Below are 20,451 nucleotides of genomic sequence, written 5' to 3'. Positions count from 1 at the left end.
GGCCCAAAGCACCCATTGCCATGCCCCGTGTTAGACTAAAGGGCGGTCGCTTCAGCCGCTCCAGCCGCTTGTGGGATGTCAAATTAGCGAGCTGCTCAGATTTATTTGGCCTGCAGTGCGTCATGTGAATAGATATGAATGAATATCAATGAATGGATTCAGTTGGCATCTGCTGACGTCTATGCCGTCTAGGCCATCTTTGCCGCAAGCCGTCAAACTTTTCCGCTTTTGATGTTAATCAAATAATTTGCCTTTTGATTCGCAAAGCAGTTTCCACAATCACCTGCATACATAGTTGGGTGGTTTTTAATTGATTTGCCATAATTGACTTGTTTACAACAATTATTTTCAATTGTTGCTAAAGCAGCAGCTTATCGCATCTAGAAATATTATGTCGATAAGCAGCTGTTGCCGCCCCGAACTCACAGATCAAAATATTTGACATCAAACAGTAGCTGCTACACCCCAGCACAAAGCTCGTATCAATATTTTAACTATCTATATTAAACAGCTTGTTGTGCATTTCCGCCAGGCTGCCTCTTGATTTGGCAATTTTATAAGCGCAATCTAAGCGAAATTTAATTACATATAAGCATCGAATATGTTTATAATTAATGAGAGCTAAAATCAATCCGATCTTCCGATTGAGCCAGACTTAGACGCTCTTTGACTGTTTGTAGATTCCCATAAGCCATGAGCTGGGATTCATCATGACCACAATCTTTCAATTTTAAAGCTCTAACTTTATTTTGCTTCTATATTTGGACGGCATGGAATTGAGAATGAGTGTAAAACAGTTATTCAATATACAAATTATAGAGATTCAATGTGATTGCAGGCTAAAGCAATTATAAATTTGCCCCCCATAGGCTTGGCCAGGCACTTAGTAAAGCTGGCGTACGAACCAGATGCCCAAGAGGGTGCTCAGAAGGGCGCTGGCACCAACCAGACTCGATGCGCCGTTGTGCTGGGCACAGATGCGTGGCTGGGGCGCCGAGACATATTTGCAGAGGGTACCAATGAAGTTGACCTGGGCGCGCTCATTGACCTGCTTGTCGAATTGCTGGAAAAGACGCAGCTTAAGCAACATGTTTAGCTAGTAAATAGATTGGTTTGGGCTTACCTCGTTGAACAGAATGGTGGGCACACTGGTCAGTGGCTCCTTCAGCCTCTGAGTGGTTTCGCCAGCCTTGCGCAGCAGCACGCTGCCATCGGTGGTGTTCGCACAGGTCTTGATGTTCTCCCAGTTGTTGACGTGACTCTCTGCGGCGCAACGCTGGCCCGGATACACATTATCCGGGAAGTTCTTGCCCGCCTTCATCAGGCAGTTGATAAAGTCCAGGGTAAGCGATTCGCGTGTGAAATCAATTTGATAGGAGTTGGCCTGAATGTGCTCGATGGCGCAGGCATGCACCTTGTTGCCGTAACACTCGTTGGGACCATGATGGCAGGTAAAGGTCACCTCAGCGCCTTGTGTGTGGAACTGCATGGAGTGCAAATGTGAATGTGTCACAAATGAGGCATTGTTGGGCCTAAAACGTTTCGTTCACTCACCTGGGACTTGCCAAAGGGCACAAATGTCAGTTCGACCGCATCACGCAGCTCGCTCTTCATAGCCGGATACAGTTGCTCCGTAATAAACTTGGCGCTGTCCGGGCACAGGGATTCATAGTAAATGGCAATGGGCACCTGGTAAACAACATATCAAAACATTAAAGTCTCTTTCATGCTAGCTGCCCTGGGCTGGGTCACAGGTGAACAAAGGAATGGGCATAGCTGGCTGTTTTAGCATAATGCATTCTTCACATTGTGTTGCCATTTTCTGTGGCCGGCAAATGGTGAAATTTGCATTTTTACGGTGCATGCAAATCAGTTTTAAGTGAGTGGACACACCCGAAAATTGTATTGCCCGAGCAAGCCCCTTAGTTTTCTAATTTCTAATTAACAAGTCAAATATTCAAAATTAACCGAAAAGTTAAAGATGTTATGTTATATTTAAAGTTAAACTATGACAAATGTAATGCATATATTTTCATCTTTTGCCTTAATTAATGCTTAAGTTAAGAAATCCATTTAAAAATATAAATTAAAGTAAGAAATTTGATTGGACTTTTAAATCAGTTTAATATGAACACTCAGGTATATAAGCTATGCGTGCTGCCAGATCGTTCAAAATATCTCTGTTAAACAATGAGTGAATATCATTTGTTTTTTATTACGTAATCGGCTGAATAGAACAAATCGCGTTGATAATAATCAGATGTATGCACAATCACATGCAAATGCCTATTTATTTATTTATTATATTTATTAACGAGTGCATTGGGATTGTATTGCGAAATGTGTTTCACATTGAATACTTTATTGAACTGGGTTAAAAACTCTATATTCAAATCTTCTATAACTAGTCTGTAATGGTATTAAATGCCCGCCATATCGAACATAATTTTACTTGACATTTTTCTGTACATTTCCAACATGTGGCTTTTTATCTTTAAAGTAAACAGCTGCCAATATGTTCAAGTTAAAAGTATCTGCATGTTATTTAAAGAATGAAAGCGGCTTTTAAAATATTGACAAAATATCATTCATAAAAACAAGTAACGTTAATATACAACGTTATGTACATGGCTATTTATATATTTATAATAAATTGTTAACAATTATATATATACTCAGAGCTACATTTGATTATATAAGCAGTTTATAAGTTGAGTTTTGCCGGTTTTCGTATTTAGCAATTTTCCGTGCTCTTAATGACACATTTTTGCCAAACATTGTGCAAAAGCTCGCTAAATAAATTATAACTCTCTCGTGACTAAGACGACAAATGATGCGCAATAGACAAAACGTGTATTAAAAAAAAAGTCCAGCGCGAGTTACTGTTTATTTGCATTCATTTCTATACACGCATATATGTATGTACATGTACATACATACATACATACATATTAATATACATCTCTTTTTTAGCTCAATTTGCTTATTATTGTTTTGTCCCCCTGTTTTTTGTTCCGTTGAAGGTCTCATAGACAGCATAGTCAGCGTTTTTTGTGTAGTGGAACTAAGCGTTCCATTCTTGCAGCAATAACAACAACAGGTTGGCCGGGAAGGGGGCTTCCAAGGAGTGGCCGGCGACCACCACCGGTTCCCACATGCATCACACACAACACAGCCAAATACAATGAAATGGAAACTGGTCGGCATTAAAAACCGGTTTTGGGTCTCAAAACAAAAACACAAAGCAAGATGTTGTCGGTAGCTGGCAGAGACTGGAACTGAATTTATACATTTAATTATGCATACACGAATGTATGTACATATATACACATACACTCGCAGACACATGCATACATATGTCCATACGCATGCATGTATGTATCTATTTTAAATAATTTGGAGCTACGGCATTTTCCAACAGCAGTTCATTCAACCCGTTTTATAGGGCGCGCCACTTGTTGCTGCATTTGAAAAGGGCGCGAGGCGTATTTGAACTCATTTCTTCTTCAGACTGTGCCAACCCTGACCCACTGCATTGGGTAAACCTCACTCGTGATTTTGGTATTGTTTGTTGCTTGATAGTATGTAAACGCGTTTTGTCATAAGTAGCCAGCTTGCATTTTAAATTGATTTTTTCTTAGATTTGTTGTGATTATGCAAACTTACCTTTGCGGCACTGCACACACTGACGGCCAGACAAGCCAAAAGTACAAATTTGTGACTCATGCTATTGGTTTTGTTTTTGTTTTCGGCTTTTTATGGTATGCTGACACGGACTCAATTAAGCGCCAGTTGTTGTGAACGTGCTGACGTCTAAGCGTGAACTGTTTTGTTCGTAGCATCGACTTTTGGTTCAGGCAGCAGAAGCAGCGGCTTTACCGTTTTCCAGTCTGAGCGTGAGAGCGAACGTTAACATAATTTAGGTTGGGCTTGATCTTTAAGTAGTATGCGTACATGTGTGTATGCATATTCCAGTGCACAGATCGCCTCTAGCAAAAGCACATGCCGAAGCACAGCAGTGGAGCCCAGAAGCACAATTGGAATTGAACCGTTTCGCTTTATGTTAAAGTACAGCTTTAACAGCGCGTTGCCGTTGAGGCTCTCTAAGGTGCATGTTAATCAATAGCACAGCATGTTGGATCGCTTGTAATGCTCGATTCCAATGGGAAAATTAGCGCTTTGAGTAATGTAAACTCTAATTAAAAAACTTTTGCGTGGATCTGAATGTTTTTAAGAATCTCAGGGGAACACTGTCATATTTACATACACCGTCTTTTCTTTATATTTAATGGAATTACAAATTAAAATATATGTTTTGCAAGTATGTACATGAACAAGACTGTCTAATTAAAAGCACTTTCTGTGGCATCAGTCGCGAAACTTGAATCCCTTTGCAATCAGATCCTTGCGTGCCTCCAATATCTCCGCCTGCAATTCCTTAGCTGCTTCGGGGCAGTCGTTAAACGTAAATGTACGATACAGCACAGTCCACACGGAATAGATCTAAAACCATATAGCAGATACAATTTGTTCAAAGCTGACTATAGTAATTATTCCTTTGGAAACTTACCCCAAACAGAACTAACAGCAGCAGTGGCAGCAGTTGAATATGCAGCAAGTATTTTGTTGTTACCGCCGTTTGCACTGTGCCCAGCACAATGGCAAAATAGGGAACAGCGAAGAGCGCAGCATAGAATAACCAACGTTGTAGATTTGTCATGTTCGGTGTTTATGGCTTATTTAAATATACAATTTTTAAAATAATAAAAATACTCGTACTGCAACACGTAAACAAGCGGCCGGTCTAGGGATGGCCGATAACTATTTCGATAAGCAAAAGTCGACTATTCGATATGCATAATCAGCTGACGGCGTGTCATGCCAAGCAGCTTTCGCTCGCTATCAAAAGTGGTTACATTTTCAAATTTAATTTTTAATCAGAAAGCAAATGGTTATTTTATCTTAAGTTTTAAACTAATATTAATTTTAGTATCTTAAATTATGATTATGTGTGCACAGCATCCATGGCATGCACTGTGCACGGCGTATTGGCTAACAAATCAGCTGTGCGACAGCCAATTATTTGAAATTTTATCTCAGTCTCTTTCAAGGTGCCGCCCACGAAGAGATTCGGTTCACTACTCAGCGCCCAAAGCTCATTCTCTCCCTTCGAGTTCCGATTGATCTTGAGGCCCGTAACAAATTTCAGCTGTTGCGGATTGTACGCAACAGCGCGTATAGCATCTGCTGTGTAATTGGAATGCTCACTCCAACTTATTAAAGCGCCCAGGCTGATGAGACTACAGTAGAGATTGCCGCCGCTGTCCATGACCTCCGATTCGCACTGGGTGCCACGCGTGCCCAGAATACGAAAGTGTTTGCTGACCGCCTCGCTTGAACCCTGCCGCCAGATGCTAGCATTGTTGACCAGGTGAAGTGGAATTGCAATCTCAAAGAAGCTATTCAGCGTATGGAAGTACAAAAAGCGCTCTGAAAATCAAGAGAATCTATGCAATAGGCGCTAGCATGGCCACATCATCAATGGAATTACCTGCTGCCAGACTGGGACTCAGGCTGACAGTAAATATGCCCGCATGGGCGCTGCCAAAGCGACGCACGCCCAACGACGGCTGCATGGACTCGTGTTCGATGCGCCAGGACTTGCCGGTGAGCGCATCAAACACAATTAGGCCATAGCCCCAAGCATCCGCAATGTAGGCCATGCCACCCAAGCATTTGCTGGGCGCACTGCCCTCCAAAAGATCCACGACCATGGCCGTAAAAATCGATATGCTGGGCGTGTACATGTGTGGGGGCAGCGCGGAACGCTGCACCAGCTCATCTTTGACCAGGTCGAATATCAAAATTTGTGGCGCGCACAGCTGCATGGAGTTGACTTGACCCGAATCCACCACCCAAAGACGCCAGCACTCATCAATCTGCAGACAAGGGGAGCATTCTGTGCGTTGGAATTTTCGTAGACAGTTTCGGTTTTGAGGCCACACTCACATGGGTTCGGATGGCAGACGTAATGCCGGAGCAGTTGTTGGCCGGCATATGCCAGGCCATGTTGGGATAGGCTTCCAGGCGTGGATTCTCCAGGAGCCCATTATCAGCAGCCACCACCGTGGCCAGTGTGTAGGGTGTGCCAGTGCTCAAGCGGGGTATGGTCAGAAAAGTCCGATGACGTCCCTCATCCCCATACTCAATGTCTATGTCCACGGGCAGAAATTGGCCGTTGCTCGCCTGGCTCTGGCCCAAAACACCAAAGCTCAGATTGCTCCATCTGTGCAGCGTGTGCAGCTCCTTAATGCGCAACCTCTGGGCACAGCCGCTGGCCAAGAGCAGACCAACAGCCAACAGGATGCATCTGGCCTGAAACATTTTCTTTCTTTTTTTACGTTAACACGACAGCATAGAAAAGAAAATCCCGTCTAAACCGTTCAGGCGACGCGTGAAAACTGATCTCCAGCAGCAGCAGCAGCAGCAGGTAGGGACCGACGTTAAGGTGTTTGCCCAACCGGTGCTAACAAACCCTAATTGACCAAATAGTCGACTTGTCGAGTTCTCGAGAGCCCAGACAAAAAAGGCATTCGCGGCACAGGTACGCGCTGGCCCTCTGACAGAGTTTAGTGCCGTTTAATACTTGTTAGATTTATGGGCACCTTTTCTCTGGATGCTGGAAGTTGATTTACATAGACTACGCCATGCCGCCTGCGACCTGGGCCTCTGCCCCCCTGCCCCCCTGCCCCTGTCCAATGCCACGCTGCCACCCTGCCTCCTGCCTCGTCGCAGCATGTCAACAGCGTACGCGATAATTGATTTCTCGGCGGTTGAGTCTGCCGGAAAATGCTGTCGGCCGGCAATTCGAGAGCGGGCCGAGCCGCTCGCCGGTGGACACAAGCGCTGTTGTGGGCCAATACTTTAGTGTCAACGAGAAACCGGCAACGAGCTGCAGTTAGTCTTCCAGTTTTAGGATAGCCAGTGAAATCTCTTTCCACGGGGCGGACTTTGCCGTCGAAACTGAACGTTCAATATTTATGTATTTATGTTAGTGCATATGTCCATCGTGTTTAATGGCATGTCTTTATGGCGTTTACATTCCATTTGCATTTATTTTAATATTTGTGTATACCCTGTAAGCATTGCAAGTGGATAGTGGGTATATTAAATAGTACGGCGAGAGCCACTCGGCATGACGGACATCAATTCAGTTACACAACGAGAATTTAAACAGATTGTATGTACCTAGTTTTTTTTCGATAAATATAGATTTCTCTACTCCGCTTAAAGTTTATAAAGATCGGAAATACCTACAAACATGCAAATATTTGAATGCTCTCTCCTAAAGCTATCTATAAAACAGCTAGTTTGTTTCTAAAAAAAGCTAGAAATAGCTTTGAAAAATATTTAAAAAAATCTCTTAAAAATGCTAACGCTAATAGGAGTACAAATCGATATTTATCGGTATTAACAAATGGCAAAAGGTATCGAAAGGAAAAGTTTCGATTAATGGAAATTCCGGCTGGAAAAGGAGCAGCTATATATTTGAAAATATAAACGAAGTGGAAAGTGAATTTTAAGATTGCATTTATTTGTGTATATACATTTCAAAAGTATTTGAATTTAACCCGTGCGACGCCTGTTCCTGGTGGCAACCGTTCCGACTCTGTTCCTGTTGACGACCCTTCTCCTGTTCGTGCTTGCGGTCCTTTTCCTGGGTACGAGCACAACTCTACGCCTTCTGGAAGCCCGACGTCTGGCGGCCAATTCCCTCCTTCTTGCGGCCCTCTGGCGCTCTTGCCTCTTCAGACGCCGAATCCTGCGCCTGAGCCGTTTCAAAGCTGCCGCGCAGCTGGAGCTTGAACTGCTGCTGCTTGAGGTTGTTGTTGTGTCCGAAGTGGCAGACGCCGTTGTGGTCGTGTCAGAAGTGGCTGATGCCGCTGTTGTCGTATCAGAAGTGGCTGATGCCGTTGTTGTTGTATCAGAAGAGGATGTTGCCACTGTTGTGGTATCATCTGTGGATGTCGCAGCCGTCGTATCACCCTCGCTGTATGGAAGCCAGCAAGTGGCCAGAATGGCGCAGCAAAGGAGCAGAGTTTGGATTCTCATCTCGTGGCCAGTAGATTGCTTGGAATGTTGACTGAAAACCAAGACAGTTGTTTATATAGCAAATTTTTAGGCACTCTAACTGCGCCGTTTGGGCAGCTGTGAACATATATTTGATGTTTAAAGTTTCAAAATTCCCTTGTTTGTTTAGTTGATTTTCTGTCTACGAAGTTCAAGTAAAAACTTTCCTTTTCAATTAGCTATGCAAGAGCCTGTGCGCATTCATTCTGTGTGTACAGCTGTTTAAAGGTTCCACTTGTTTTATTATTTGAGAACTAAACTCACAAATGCGTTTAAACAATACAGTCTAGACTCTAAGAGCCCAGATGAGATTTTGACAAAAACTTTTTATTTTTAAGTTTGTCTACTAAATTGTTTTATTCAAAATTCAAATTTAGATAAATGTTTACGAATGTAAAAATAAGTTTCAAGGCTCGTTTCCAATGACGTCACATAGATGTTTACTTTGTTATTTTCATAGATTATCTATTAACTAACCCAGCCTTACCGGAGGCGTGTATAAAATAAGTTTTCCTACGAAGCTTTGAAAATGATTTTGAAACTGATCGGTAACTAAACAAATTACTTTCATACAATCGTTTTCCAACTCACCGAAACACGTATTTATTAAACTCTTAAATCGGACGAAACTTAAAACTTCGGCAACAAATTTTAGAATCCCACTTTCCACCGAGGATGCTTTAATTCTGTGAAAAATGTACAACACGTTCCAAATGATTTTTCAGGCTATATACCTTGAAAATGAATTTGAGTATGAAACGGCATCCACCAAATCCTTGACCCCCATTTCCATCAACAGTGTGAAACATCTCTCAAACGATTTCGAACAAAGATCTTTGAAAATGACTTTGAGGTCGATCGGACGGTAAACAAAAAAGCGTCAAAACAAAAGTTTCGAAATTCCGTCTTAACCTGCATCTTTATTACATAAGGTTGATCACCGATCAGTCAGTCAGTCAGTCAGGGCAAACAGTTTTATATATAGAGATAGTCGACAAATTGGGTGTCAATCTATGTATTTAATACGTAAGAATATAAAAATGAAAAGCTAAAATCCAATTAACCAGACAAACATTTCATAAATCACTGGGGTATTAAAAAAAACCAATGCTATTTGTGAGAAAAGCCAGATTTATTATATATTCTGATTGAAAACGCGAAAAAGGGTATATTGTTTTTGTGCAAACGTTTAGAGCAAGACGAGCAAACCAGAAAAACTCGATATAGTTATGTCTGTTTCTCCATCTGTCCGTCCGACTGTTTTCTAAAGCTAGAAATTTTACACATAAAAGACATATATTCCATCACAAACGCAGCACGAATCTAACCCTTTTGTTTCTATACCTTCTCCCAGTTTCAGGTTATCGCATAACTTGAAAGTTATTATCTTATAATATTTATACACAGATTGGGTCGAAATTCATTTTCTTGATACCTCTCTCATTTCCTAGATATTCCCTGGAGGATTGAAGTCAGATTAATTTGATTTCATAGAGATCGGACCGAATAAATTTCCGATAGAGTGGAGCAAAGTGAAAAGTGTATGGAAGGACGTAAGAGAGAAGGGGGAGAAGCTAAAATATATGTGTAAACGTACTCGTACAGGGTATCTCATAGTCAATCACGCTCGAACAGCGTACTTTTACTTGTTTGGATCTGCTGCCATGCAGAAGAATTTAATTATCATCAAGTTTGCAAACAGCTTTTGGAAACTATTAAAAATATTGAGCACTCGGGCAATCATTTCCGAATAAGCTGCAGTTGTTCGCGTTTAATTTTATCATTAAAGCCAGCAGAGACTAAATGAAACTTGAGTTCAGGTGAACCAAGCAGAACGCAGCCACAGCCCAGAAAAAAACACCATGAGTTGGCCGAGAAAAAAAAAAAAATAATAACAATTTTTATTAGAACTGGTTAAGCCGTCATTTTATGGCTCATTAATGTCAGCTTTAAGTGCGGTAGAGCTCAACACGTCAAAATTGTAATTTAATTATCTAGTTAAATTTGTTTAATCAATTTATTATAGCTTCAATTGGCGACTAAAATTAAGATCTTAGATAGGTCAAATAAAATCATATATTATATTATTCAAAAACTCGCAAGAGTGGCTCAAGTGTATGTACTTTATATATATTAACTCAGATCGTTAAGACACATACTTTTCTTTTACTCCTACGAATCATTGATCATGTTTCTTATATTTATCCTTTTCCCAAACGTGAGCTAATTGAAATTTGTCTGTACTCATGTAAGCGCCATTTACACCCTGGGAAGTGGAATTCCGGGTAAGTGTGTAAAACGTCTGAAGTCAATTTTCACAGAGATCAATGAAATGTTGTTGATGCTCGATCGTTGTACCACAAAGTCTTACACGCCGCCTTCCACCCATTTCCACAGCTACAGGTGGAATTTGTAGTGTGAAACTCAGTGCCAGTGAAAACAAATGGGCTTTATGTATGTATATCAATATGTGTGTGTATATTTAAGAGATTGCTTGTTTTGATGTGAAAAGTTCATGTTCATTGGACAGAATACCAATTATTTAAAAGCAACATTAAATATTTACAAGGAAAATAAATTAACAAAAAATATTTACACATAACAATAAAGAGCATGAAATGTAATAGAAAAACTGATTTCGGTTTTTTAAACATTTATAAATACGTTCTTAATGATAGTAGTAACCACTGTGGCGGTTGGAGTAGGGCGTGGGCGCAGCTGGTGCTGTTGCTGCTGCCGTGTTCACAGGGCCACCCACGAGGGTATCCAGATAGGAACGCTGATAGTTGTCTCGTGTAGCCTTGGTGGGCGGAAAGGCCTCGCCTTGATTGAGCGCTGTGAATGGGTTGCGCAATCCATAGTTGACAATGCCGGCGTTCTCGAATTTGTAGGGTGTCTTGGTGGTGAGGGGCGTGGTTAGCGCCGGACTCGTAAAGTACGTTTGCAGCGCATTTGAGGTGCTCTGAGCGTGCACGTGTGTATTGTACAAATTGTAGTGCAGCAAACTGTTGTGGGCTGGAGCCGTGGTCAGTGTCAGCGGATGCCCCAGCAGGGGTCTCTTGGAGGCGCCGGGCTTGGCGTGCGGCAGCTCCAGACGAAGTATGCGATTGTTGTACTCATTGGGATTTAGATTCTTCAGGAAGAAGCGATGAAACTTTGAGGATATGGCATAGATGACACCCGGCTCTGCGCGGGTTGTTGTCATATCCGCCACGAACTGCAGCTTATCGCGATCATGGGCCAGCACGGATTGCTGATTGTTGCTTGGATTCCAGGAGGCAATTGCCGTCTCCGTGAGCGGACTAAAGATCAGGCTGCTGTCGAACGGTGACACTGTCAAGCCAATGCCCTGCGAGGACTTCTTGCCCACCAGCTTGACATCCAGCATCTGGCCACTCGGCAGTGGACCGCCGCGTAGCACATTCTTGTGAACCGAAAAGACACTGCCAGAGATTTGCACCACGATTAGCTACTGAAGACCATATATACTTGGGTCTACTATACTCACCGATCTGTGGCCAGTGGCTGGAAGTAGACCACGCCCTTGCGCTCATCAAACGTCAAGCCCACAACGCCATCCATCAGCACGAAGCGATCGTTGTGAATCTCGGACTGCGCAAAATCTGGATCGGGATACATGGCTGTGCGGGAAATATGCAAATAAATAAAGTAGAACACATTGTGGTGCCTATTATGTACCTGGATGCGAGTGGCGCCAGGTGACATCCTTGCCGCTGTCATATACAATAATGCCCGGCTCCACGGTATCCGTGATGTATACGAATACATCGTCACAGCTCTTGGCCGTGGTCTCATCAATGACCATGTTGGTAAATAGCGTCTCACCACGCAACACCTCGGGCGGAAAATCAATGCGACGCACCACACGATCCGTATTTAGATCGACCACAAGTATCTTGGGCGGGCAGGTGATCTCATAGTCCTCCAGTGAACGCGAGATGCCCGCATCGAGCAGCCACAGGCGATTGCAGGAGTCGATGCGCAGGCGATAGACCGAAGTCAAGATCAGATCGCTGCAATTGAAATTGGAGCGCGCTGTGTTCGAGAAGGACCAGTCGGGATATGCCTGCAGCGTGGGCGAGTCGCCAATCTGTGCCTTGGACACCCAATTCACAGTGGAGGAGACGCCCGAAAACAGCTTGGGCGTGGCTATAAAAATGCGATCCTCTGTAACAGCAATGCCCGTGATGAGCACATTCTCTGGATTATAAAACTGCGGATCGCTGGCCCGTGCATTTGACTCAAAGTTGTAGCCCAGCAGTTTCCAATGCTTCACCACCTGCAATCCAGGTGCTTGGGCATCAACAGGCAGCCGCCCATCCGACCAGAGCAGCAGGCAAAGGGCTGTGGCAAGAATGCTGTGCATGGCGAGAGTTGGCTAAACGAGTGAAGTATCAAACAGAAAATAACGTTTATATAAACTGAAGTTATGGGCCACGAGGCAATTAAAAAATCATTCAAATTAAATACAGATGCATTTAATTTGATTTTATGTAGGCAATAAACAACTTAACGATTCATTGTCAGGTTTTCTGTTAATCATTTCAATAAAAGCCACTAACAATTCACGTTAATTACTTGTGAAATGTCTATGCAATGAGAAAAGGTACATTTTTCTAAATAAAAAAACTTTTTTATAAAAAAAAAAAACAAAAAAAGAAACAATAATAATAAATTAAATTCAATTATTTGCGTAGAAGGGTAAGAGAAAAATTTAAATAAATCAAACTGCTTTCAGCAATATATAAAACGAATTATTAAAAAACGTAATTTAATGATTTGAGTAAACATTTTCACCGATAATGAAAATTCTTTCTATTTAGTAATCATTTCAATCAAACAGTTTTCTACAATATATAAAACAGGCTGTTAAAAGAAATTCAACAAGTTGGGTAAACTTTCATAGAAATAATCATCAATCAATAAAATTGTTCTATAATATACTTTTTTGACAAGCTGAGAGCTGTACAAAAGTAATATACATTTGGAATCAAATTCTTTGATTTATAAAAAAAGGAATCGATTCCTTGACAAAAAACTCCTATTAATATGTTTAGGTAAATATTCGTTTTAATAAAATACTTTTCAGTTAATTTCTTTAAGTTAATTTGTTGTATATTTTACAAATCTCTTAATTTCTATGAAATGTTAAATATATATTAGAGAATATAATTTTAACTCGAACTCAAGCTAATGATTAACTTTTCTGTATAAATATTTTTATAAAAGTTTCTGTATTGCAGCAACAATATTTGAACGTTTTTGTAGAAAATCGTATCTTAAATCAAGTTAAATGCCAAGTCGCTAGGTCGTTCCCTTGCTTACTCCGTGATTCAATGAATAATGTTCGGAAGTATATTTGCATTTTTGAGCGCTTAGTATTCAAGTATATATATATTATAATTTTTTTTCCCACATCTGTTCAAGCGGCCCTTCTACAATAAATACTCTCATTATATAATACGAATATATATGCATATCTATTATTGAGCCAATTCCATGGATTGCAGATTACAATTAACATTGTCATGGCATTGTATTCAAATGAAGTTGGCTATTGCTAATGCTTAGCCTTGTTAATACCTGGTCTCGCACGGCTGCCGCCAGCGTGTGCACCAATTGACAGCAGCTGTGACAGCGGCCAAGACGGTCGGGTCGGTCGGGTCTGTGATTAAGATTGAGCAGTTGTATCTAAAGGAGAGACACACATTTGTGGGTATGTGGGGCTCGTTTTCATACACTCTGTGCTCCATTTAATATTGAAATGTCATATTGCTACGAGGGCTGCCTCTTAAATTGTGTGTGTCAAATTTTTGCTAAAGGAGTTAAATACTTTTTTTTTTATCAAAATGCACTTTAAATTATTTGAAAAGGCCATGTGATCTACAAAAACAAGATTTCAATTACTCCTCTCTTCTCTCAGCTTTTGACACATTGTAAAAAATAAATACATATATGGAATATATTTCGAATATTTGTATATACCTGGGCGTTACAGCCTTGACCCAATTTTTTGATAATTTTGTTAGCTTCGCTCGTGTTTAGATGCTTAAAAAATTGTGATTTTTTATAAAATATTAACACACTTTTGTGTTAATTAACTATAGGTGCAAATATTTGCTAAAATATCCTGTTTAGTAAAACAATAAAAACAAACAACAGTTGAAAAGAAGGCAAGGTAGAACAACAAATTATGATGACCTTAAAGAGAAGGTGTTTTAACTCATTTTGACTTTAGTTAAATCATGTTGATTATATCTAAAGACTTAGCTGTATCTTTTGCTTGCCAAGATTATCACTAACGATTGATTGATATAATCGCACAAAGCTCAATGTTTCGAAAAGCCAGGCGGTCGTAGACCTCATGCAGTCCGTCTAAGGTCCACTGGCTACTTAATCCCAACACCTCTTTGCCACTTCGCAGCAAACGGACGGATTACAATGTCGTGTTCGCGTCGATTTTTGAGCTATTGTATCCAGGTATTGTGTCTCGGACGAATAAAAGACAAACTATGGACAGTCAGGTCGGAGCCTGAAGGCTCTAGCGAACCCTTTCTAACTACGACAGAGGAGATACTCCAGAGTCCCCACTACGTGATTACCCAGACTTAAAACATTGAAAAAGAAGAGAGCGCTGCTTAAAAGTTTGCAAAGTAAGCCAATAATATGTTGTCAGCAAAGGATATATTTTTTATATATTTCTACTGTCATCTAGATTGAAGGCAGCCCTCGCAGCAGGTGCACAGCATGTGCTGAAGTTGCCTTTAAAGTGAGCTGACATTTCGTTTAGCCAGCAGCTCTTTGACTGGGCAACTAAATAAATGCGCGACTTGATCAAAGTGACAAACTAAATGTTTGTTTCTTTGTTTTCTTTTTTATTCGGCTTGTTCAATCAATTGCATATGATTTACAATAAGCTGTTGCTGTGCACACACACACACACACACACGTGTGTAACTTGGTCATTTCTCATTTCATTTTTGTTTCACTTTCTTTTGGTAATTGCCACACGCCTGGCCAGATCTCAAGATAAGCTGCCAGGTTAATTGAGTTTGTGGCTCGTACGAGTTTAATAAATTACATAAATGACAAATGTCAAGTGGCACATAAAAAAATGTATAAGTATATATGAATTTCTACACACTTTGATATAATTAAGAATTATGCAATGACAAGCGGAAATGCGTACAATTTGTACAATTTTTATTTTGATCCCATAACATAAGCAAAATCATAATAACTGTCGTCTGACATTGGCCAACGAATTAGGCCTGCTGTCAATTAGTTTACGAGGCGCGACCTTCAATGCGCTTGTGATGACAGCCGTTGGCCGGGCTCAAAATGAATGGCACAAAAGCGAAAGGGCGCAGCTCATCTGCTGCCCGTTTTCTAACACAATAAATGTTATAATTCATGTTGCCCTTTTTCAGACACAAATAAAATGTATGCTAATATATGTAAATGGTTTGACAGCTAAAAATAAAATAATGCAAACTTGTTTGTTGAACTCGTAACTGGCAGCGGCTATAATCTTGTATAAGCCAGCAAAGGCCACAAAGCGCTCAAATATTGCATTTACTTTCAATAATGCACACAAACACAATTTGTTTGATGCCGGAACTCTCTATGTCAAAAAAGTCTCGTGTCTTTGTGGGCTTTAGTCATGGCAGAACTGCACAGTTGGATTTTGGTTCCCTGGCGAATTGAACTACTTGTTAGCCACACACAAATTGAGTCCAACTATGTTTTTTGTGCGCTTGCAGCAAAGACAGCTAACAGGCAGGCGCCACAGCTGGTAACCAGATCGCTCTCCATTGGAGCCTTATCTGCGGCACTTTGTGCGCCACCTTCTACCCGCACCCCCTGCCGATGCAACAATCCTGTACGTGTTCTCACGCGTTGCACAATGAACAGACACGCAGACAGACAAACAGCCCGCAACAATGTGGCAAAAGGTTTAATTGCGACAACTGGAGCATTCTATATATGTGAGTGAGTGTGTGTGTGTGTGTGTGGGTGTGTGAAAATATAAATTTGATAATTAAATACTTTTTTTTTTTGGTGAACTAATATAGGGCCGCACGGAAGAGCAGCTCTTGCCACATTAACACATGAATGCAAATTATTGCCAATGGCCAACCAAATAAGAAAATTGCAAGTGCCATAAAGTTGAGCGCACAGGCCAAACGTGATGATGTGTTGCTTCCTTATAATGAAATGCGAGAGATTTGCGTAGTCGGGAATAAATACCCTATATCACATGTGCATTAGAGCTTGAGCATATTTGACAACACAATTGCTATGGCAGCAGTGTGATGTGGTTATATGAGAGAATAAGCAGTAAAGTTTGTCATGGGGTAACCTTTTTGAACTTTAGATTAAACAACAAATAAATAAATGCAAATAAATAAGCCCGATCTTGATTAGACTTTGCTCATAAGCACAATAAAGGTCAACATAGCTCAATTTGGTTCATACAAAAAAGAATATTTCATATTAGTTTTCATTTGAGCTGGCAACTATATGTTTTAATGGTTCAAACCAACCAACTGTGACATATTTAATAAAATGATCTTTAATTCTAATACAATTGTTTGCATAGAAATTAATATGCTATATCGATCACGATATTTCCTTCCACGCATTACACAAATCGCGACAAAATTTGAACAAAATCTGCAAAGGTTTAACTAGACACACACATACGCATACACGTTCAAGTTTGGATGCCAGCACGAACCGATTCGCACTTTTTGGCCACAATCGATTTTAGTTGTTAGAAACCAAACAACAACACGCGCGTTGCAGACCAACTTAATTAACACAGTTCTTTGTTTTGGGCACGCAAGAAGTGCAACAAGTCAACAAACACGGCGACCGACAAGGCTATTGGCCAATTGCATACCCTTGGCTACGGATAGCTTAATTGGATATAAGTATATATATATATATTTTGTTGCAATCGATTTTGTGCTCTTGCATTAACGAGCAGAATGCATGCGGATATGGTGAGAGTCGCATTCGGGCTTGGTTATGCCTTTAAAACCGAACCGCGCACTGCAGCAAACCGATCCGAATCCAATAGCGCACCGCACTTTAATATAATGCATGGCAATTGCCACTTTAACCGTTAAAAATCACAGCGACGGCGGCGACGGCGACGGCGATGACGTGCCCCGTGCCAAACAGACTAATGCATTCGCGTTCGTTGCCTAAGTCTTTTGTTTTGCTCGTTGCGCTCGCCGCCAATTTGTTAGCGGTTAGCTCTTTTAGAGGTTTTCATCTGGCATTAGCTTACTTTGAGGCACATTGAGCTTGCTGTTCCAAGCGTATTCGTGTTCGTTTTCTTAATTTGTTGCTGCTCGCGACACGTCCAAGCGTTGCGGTTGCCGTTTTGCGACTGCGCTCGTATCACAGCCACACCGAATTTTATAAGAGCTTTTTTTTAACACATATCAAATAGCAAAGCTGCATGTAAAAACGTAAGAGTTCAAGCATACCCTATGTAAAATGCAGGAATAGAAATTTGTACATTATTTATTTGTATATTATTGATTGCATTAATAATTAATTGAAGCCCAGAATACAAATCAAAAATAAATCAATTTCAATTTGTTTTAATTAATCTATCTAACCTTGACTAAAATTAATGATCGTCATGCATAGAAAATTTATAATAAATTGTATACTATAAGAAAGTTAACATTGATATCTATTATTTATTAAATATATTTTAAGTAGTACCTTAGATAAAACATTCGGAATTTTGTTGCACATTTTGTATAATTATAATTTTTATTAAATATTAACTTAATATTTTAAATGACTTTTTTATTTGAATAGTTCTTGCCATATTGTTATTGCTCTTCAATTTCAATATGGTAATATTCAAATTATATATTTAATATTTATATATATTTTTAATGTTAATGCCCAATTGTGCTTTATTTGATTTAAAAATTTGAATTAAATTAAGTTTCTTTAAAACTGAATAAGCCGAACTTTCGCCATTCTTTTGTGCTTTTAATAGCAACTTTCAAACGTTCACCATTTATTTATATTTTATACTATACTTATAAATATCATAATAGGATATAATGCTATATACCCATTGCTTGGCCTCGCTACAGGGTATATTTTTAGATAAACGGCGAGAAAATGTCTGGCGCCATAAAATCGGTCCCAGCGCCAAACTGTTGCAGTGGCAATTTGGCGCTCTTATACGTGTTGACACGGCGATTATTCATACGCTCCGTTGGCCAGAGTTGAAAATTGCAGCGACTTCTGCTTTAACTGAGCTTTTGGCTGGCGGCACATCTTCCGCGAATTTGCATTAAATTGCTAGCGAGTAACTGATTGTTTTTGCGACATGTAATTGGCTTTTACAAGTTCATTATCGCAATTTCATGATAATAAACTTACACAAAATTCTGAAGTACATAAATTAGCCTTTACAGTAGCGTGCAAGTCGATTACGTGCGCGTGGCTGGCTGCATTTTAATAATTTACAAACGAATTGAACAAATTGTACACAAGACAAACAAGCTTAATCAAATTGTAACGTTCCTTTCGGAATCGGTTTTTGATGAATATATGTGGAATGCGCCGCGGGAAGAGACAAATATTTAAACCTGTTTCACTGCAATTAAGAATTCTTATGCAAATCCGTCGAGAATCGCTTGAGTCTGTTGGCTATTGTTAGCCAATCAGCTTGTCGGGCACGTAATAAACATATAGTTAGTTTTATACAACACAATTCTAAGCGAGTTATCAATTGAAGTATATTGAAATCAGATATTTTGGTATGGAAAACAAAACATCTTCGAATATGTAATGTTTTATTTATTTACAATCTGACTTTAAGAGACTAAAAGCAAATAAAATGTCATAATAGGCTGACAGCAGGGTATTTACAGGTCGTGTACTCTCGACAAGCGCATTCCCAGCTATTTAAGGTATTTACTTGTTTATGGCAAAAAATGTATCTTTCTGTTAGCCACACTTTTCGCTAAATTGGTGAATTTAAAAATATAGAACACATAAATTTAGCTGGTGTTAATATGACTAATTAGTTAATTAATAAAACACATTGTTATGAGACAAGACAGCACAGATTAAAAAGCACTTCATTATACGCTGTCAACACAATTTTGCTTTATGCAAATGAATTCTTAAATTATTTTCTACGAATTCTGTGTGGGCCGCAGCTTGATAAACGCCTTTATTAAAAATTATTTCAACCGTCTTACCAATTGAAGGTTGCTGCGAATCATGCTACAATTTTGTTGATGCCCTCTTCAAGGCTATAAAACGAAAACATAAACAACTTTGAAGCCGATTTATATAAGTAAAACATAAATGAATACATATTAAATATTTATGTATAAATAATATAAATAAACCTGGTTGCTGTACCCTTTGACTAAATGTTTCAGATACAAATCCAAAACAGGTGCGCGCTGGATGTACTGCAACTGGATTTCATAAGACTTGCGGGGCATATGCGCTCAACTGGCCACATGGGGGCCAGCACTTTTGGAGAATGGTGAAAGCCCAGTTACAGCCTGGCTCTAGACCAACAACTTGTTTGCCCATAGCCAATGCTCGACCAAATTGACAGCCGAAAAAAAAACTGTTATCGAATTGAAAAGTAAAGCACACACACACACATATGAAATGCACGTCTCGAATCGAATATAATTGCGACTTTTGTTAAATTCTGTGGCAAAATGTCATCAAAATAGCTGCAGCCAATCCGCAAAGGGGTTATGCAAAAAAAAAAAAAAATATATATAAATAAAAAGCAATTGTTGCGGCCACAAAAATAACAACAAGAGCAACGACAACGACAGCGACAACGACAACGACATTTAAACTGGTTTGGGCCGCCAGAATTAGCCAACTTGCCGCGGATTTTGGGTACTTGTAGCCATGTGGCATGTTAGCTTTGGTTGCATGAATCACACACCATCACATTGTGTGGCTTGGCAATGTCTAGTCTCTAGACATTCCCGAAAAGTTCATCCGGCAAGGGTTTAATTGGCCAAATACGACAGGCCAAGAGACATTCACTTCGTTTTAATCGCTCATAGATAGCTAATCGACTAATTATGCGAAGCTTAAATGTATATATAGTATAAAGTACTTAATGATTGCCGATTCTAAGCACAGACACACCCCGAACACAGGCCAAAGTCAAGGTCAGCTTGCCAGGCTGGGCACGTTATTTGCATATGTTAATTGGCCACATGTGATATAACCGTAATTCAAGCTGCATGAAATTTACCTGCACTTGACCAT

At 40.1% G+C, this 20,451-nt stretch overlaps 5 protein-coding genes across 5 annotated transcripts; all 5 read right to left on the bottom strand.

Moving 5' to 3' along the window:
• Positions 1-722: 722 nt before the first annotated feature.
• On the bottom strand, positions 723-3,828 carry GILT1 (Gamma-interferon-inducible lysosomal thiol reductase 1). The gene is made up of 4 exons (XM_002056040.4): positions 3,667-3,828; positions 1,555-1,689; positions 1,124-1,483; positions 723-1,063 (listed from the first exon to the last, which is right to left on the bottom strand). The coding sequence occupies exons 1-4, from the start codon at positions 3,724-3,726 to the stop codon at positions 884-886; spliced, it is 735 nt and encodes a 244-aa protein (XP_002056076.1). The 5' UTR covers positions 3,727-3,828; the 3' UTR covers positions 723-883.
• Positions 3,829-4,221: 393 nt separating this feature from the next.
• Positions 4,222-4,818, bottom strand: Dpm3 (Dolichyl-phosphate mannosyltransferase subunit 3). Its single transcript, XM_002056039.4, has 2 exons — positions 4,571-4,818; positions 4,222-4,503 (listed from the first exon to the last, which is right to left on the bottom strand). The coding sequence occupies exons 1-2, from the start codon at positions 4,718-4,720 to the stop codon at positions 4,369-4,371; spliced, it is 285 nt and encodes a 94-aa protein (XP_002056075.1). The 5' UTR covers positions 4,721-4,818; the 3' UTR covers positions 4,222-4,368.
• A 41-nt stretch (positions 4,819-4,859) lies between these two features.
• On the bottom strand, positions 4,860-6,464 carry yellow-e3 (L-dopachrome tautomerase yellow-e3). The gene is made up of 3 exons (XM_002056038.4): positions 6,010-6,464; positions 5,552-5,939; positions 4,860-5,490 (listed from the first exon to the last, which is right to left on the bottom strand). Exons 1-3 carry the CDS (start codon positions 6,382-6,384, stop codon positions 5,006-5,008), a joined length of 1,248 nt encoding a protein of 415 aa, XP_002056074.1. The 5' UTR covers positions 6,385-6,464; the 3' UTR covers positions 4,860-5,005.
• Positions 6,465-7,626: 1,162 nt separating this feature from the next.
• On the bottom strand, positions 7,627-8,112 carry LOC6632244 (integrator complex subunit 2 homolog). The gene has a single exon (XM_002056037.3). It carries the CDS (start codon positions 8,110-8,112, stop codon positions 7,627-7,629), a length of 486 nt encoding a protein of 161 aa, XP_002056073.1.
• Positions 8,113-10,133: 2,021 nt separating this feature from the next.
• yellow-e (L-dopachrome tautomerase yellow-e) lies at positions 10,134-17,561 on the bottom strand. Its single transcript, XM_002056036.4, has 4 exons — positions 17,450-17,561; positions 11,830-12,529; positions 11,639-11,771; positions 10,134-11,573 (listed from the first exon to the last, which is right to left on the bottom strand). The coding sequence occupies exons 1-4, from the start codon at positions 17,459-17,461 to the stop codon at positions 10,799-10,801; spliced, it is 1,620 nt and encodes a 539-aa protein (XP_002056072.2). The 5' UTR covers positions 17,462-17,561; the 3' UTR covers positions 10,134-10,798.
• Between the last annotated feature and the right edge of the window lie 2,890 nt (positions 17,562-20,451).

This window comes from Drosophila virilis, chromosome 2 (genome assembly GCF_030788295.1).
Source record: "Drosophila virilis strain 15010-1051.87 chromosome 2, Dvir_AGI_RSII-ME, whole genome shotgun sequence".
NCBI lineage: Eukaryota > Metazoa > Arthropoda > Insecta > Diptera > Drosophilidae > Drosophila > Drosophila virilis.
Note: the sequence above shows the minus strand (reverse complement) of the source record. Positions and strands in the feature narration are given on the sequence as shown.

Excerpts from the sequence above, each read along its gene's own strand:
- LOC6632244 (XM_002056037.3), bottom strand. The coding sequence starts at position 8,112 with ATGAGAATCCAAACTCTGCTCCTTTGCTGCGCCATTCTGGCCACTTGC.
- GILT1 (XM_002056040.4), bottom strand. The coding sequence starts at position 3,726 with ATGAGTCACAAATTTGTACTTTTGGCTTGTCTGGCCGTCAGTGTGTGC. Across the intron at positions 1,484-1,554 it reads TGCCCTTTGGCAAGTCCCAG|TTCCACACACAAGGCGCTGA; the intron begins GTGAGTGAACGA and ends CACTCCATGCAG. Across the intron at positions 1,064-1,123 it reads CCACCATTCTGTTCAACGAG|CAATTCGACAAGCAGGTCAA; the intron begins GTAAGCCCAAAC and ends CGTCTTTTCCAG.
- yellow-e (XM_002056036.4), bottom strand. Across the intron at positions 11,772-11,829 it reads CTGGCGCCACTCGCATCCAG|CCATGTATCCCGATCCAGAT; the intron begins GTACATAATAGG and ends TTTCCCGCACAG. Across the intron at positions 11,574-11,638 it reads CAGCCACTGGCCACAGATCG|TGTCTTTTCGGTTCACAAGA; the intron begins GTGAGTATAGTA and ends AATCTCTGGCAG.
- yellow-e3 (XM_002056038.4), bottom strand. The coding sequence starts at position 6,384 with ATGTTTCAGGCCAGATGCATCCTGTTGGCTGTTGGTCTGCTCTTGGCC. Across the intron at positions 5,940-6,009 it reads CGTCTGCCATCCGAACCCAT|ATTGATGAGTGCTGGCGTCT; the intron begins GTGAGTGTGGCC and ends CCTTGTCTGCAG. Across the intron at positions 5,491-5,551 it reads GAGTCCCAGTCTGGCAGCAG|AGCGCTTTTTGTACTTCCAT; the intron begins GTAATTCCATTG and ends CTTGATTTTCAG.
- Dpm3 (XM_002056039.4), bottom strand. The coding sequence starts at position 4,720 with ATGACAAATCTACAACGTTGGTTATTCTATGCTGCGCTCTTCGCTGTT. Across the intron at positions 4,504-4,570 it reads TGCTGTTAGTTCTGTTTGGG|ATCTATTCCGTGTGGACTGT; the intron begins GTAAGTTTCCAA and ends ATATGGTTTTAG.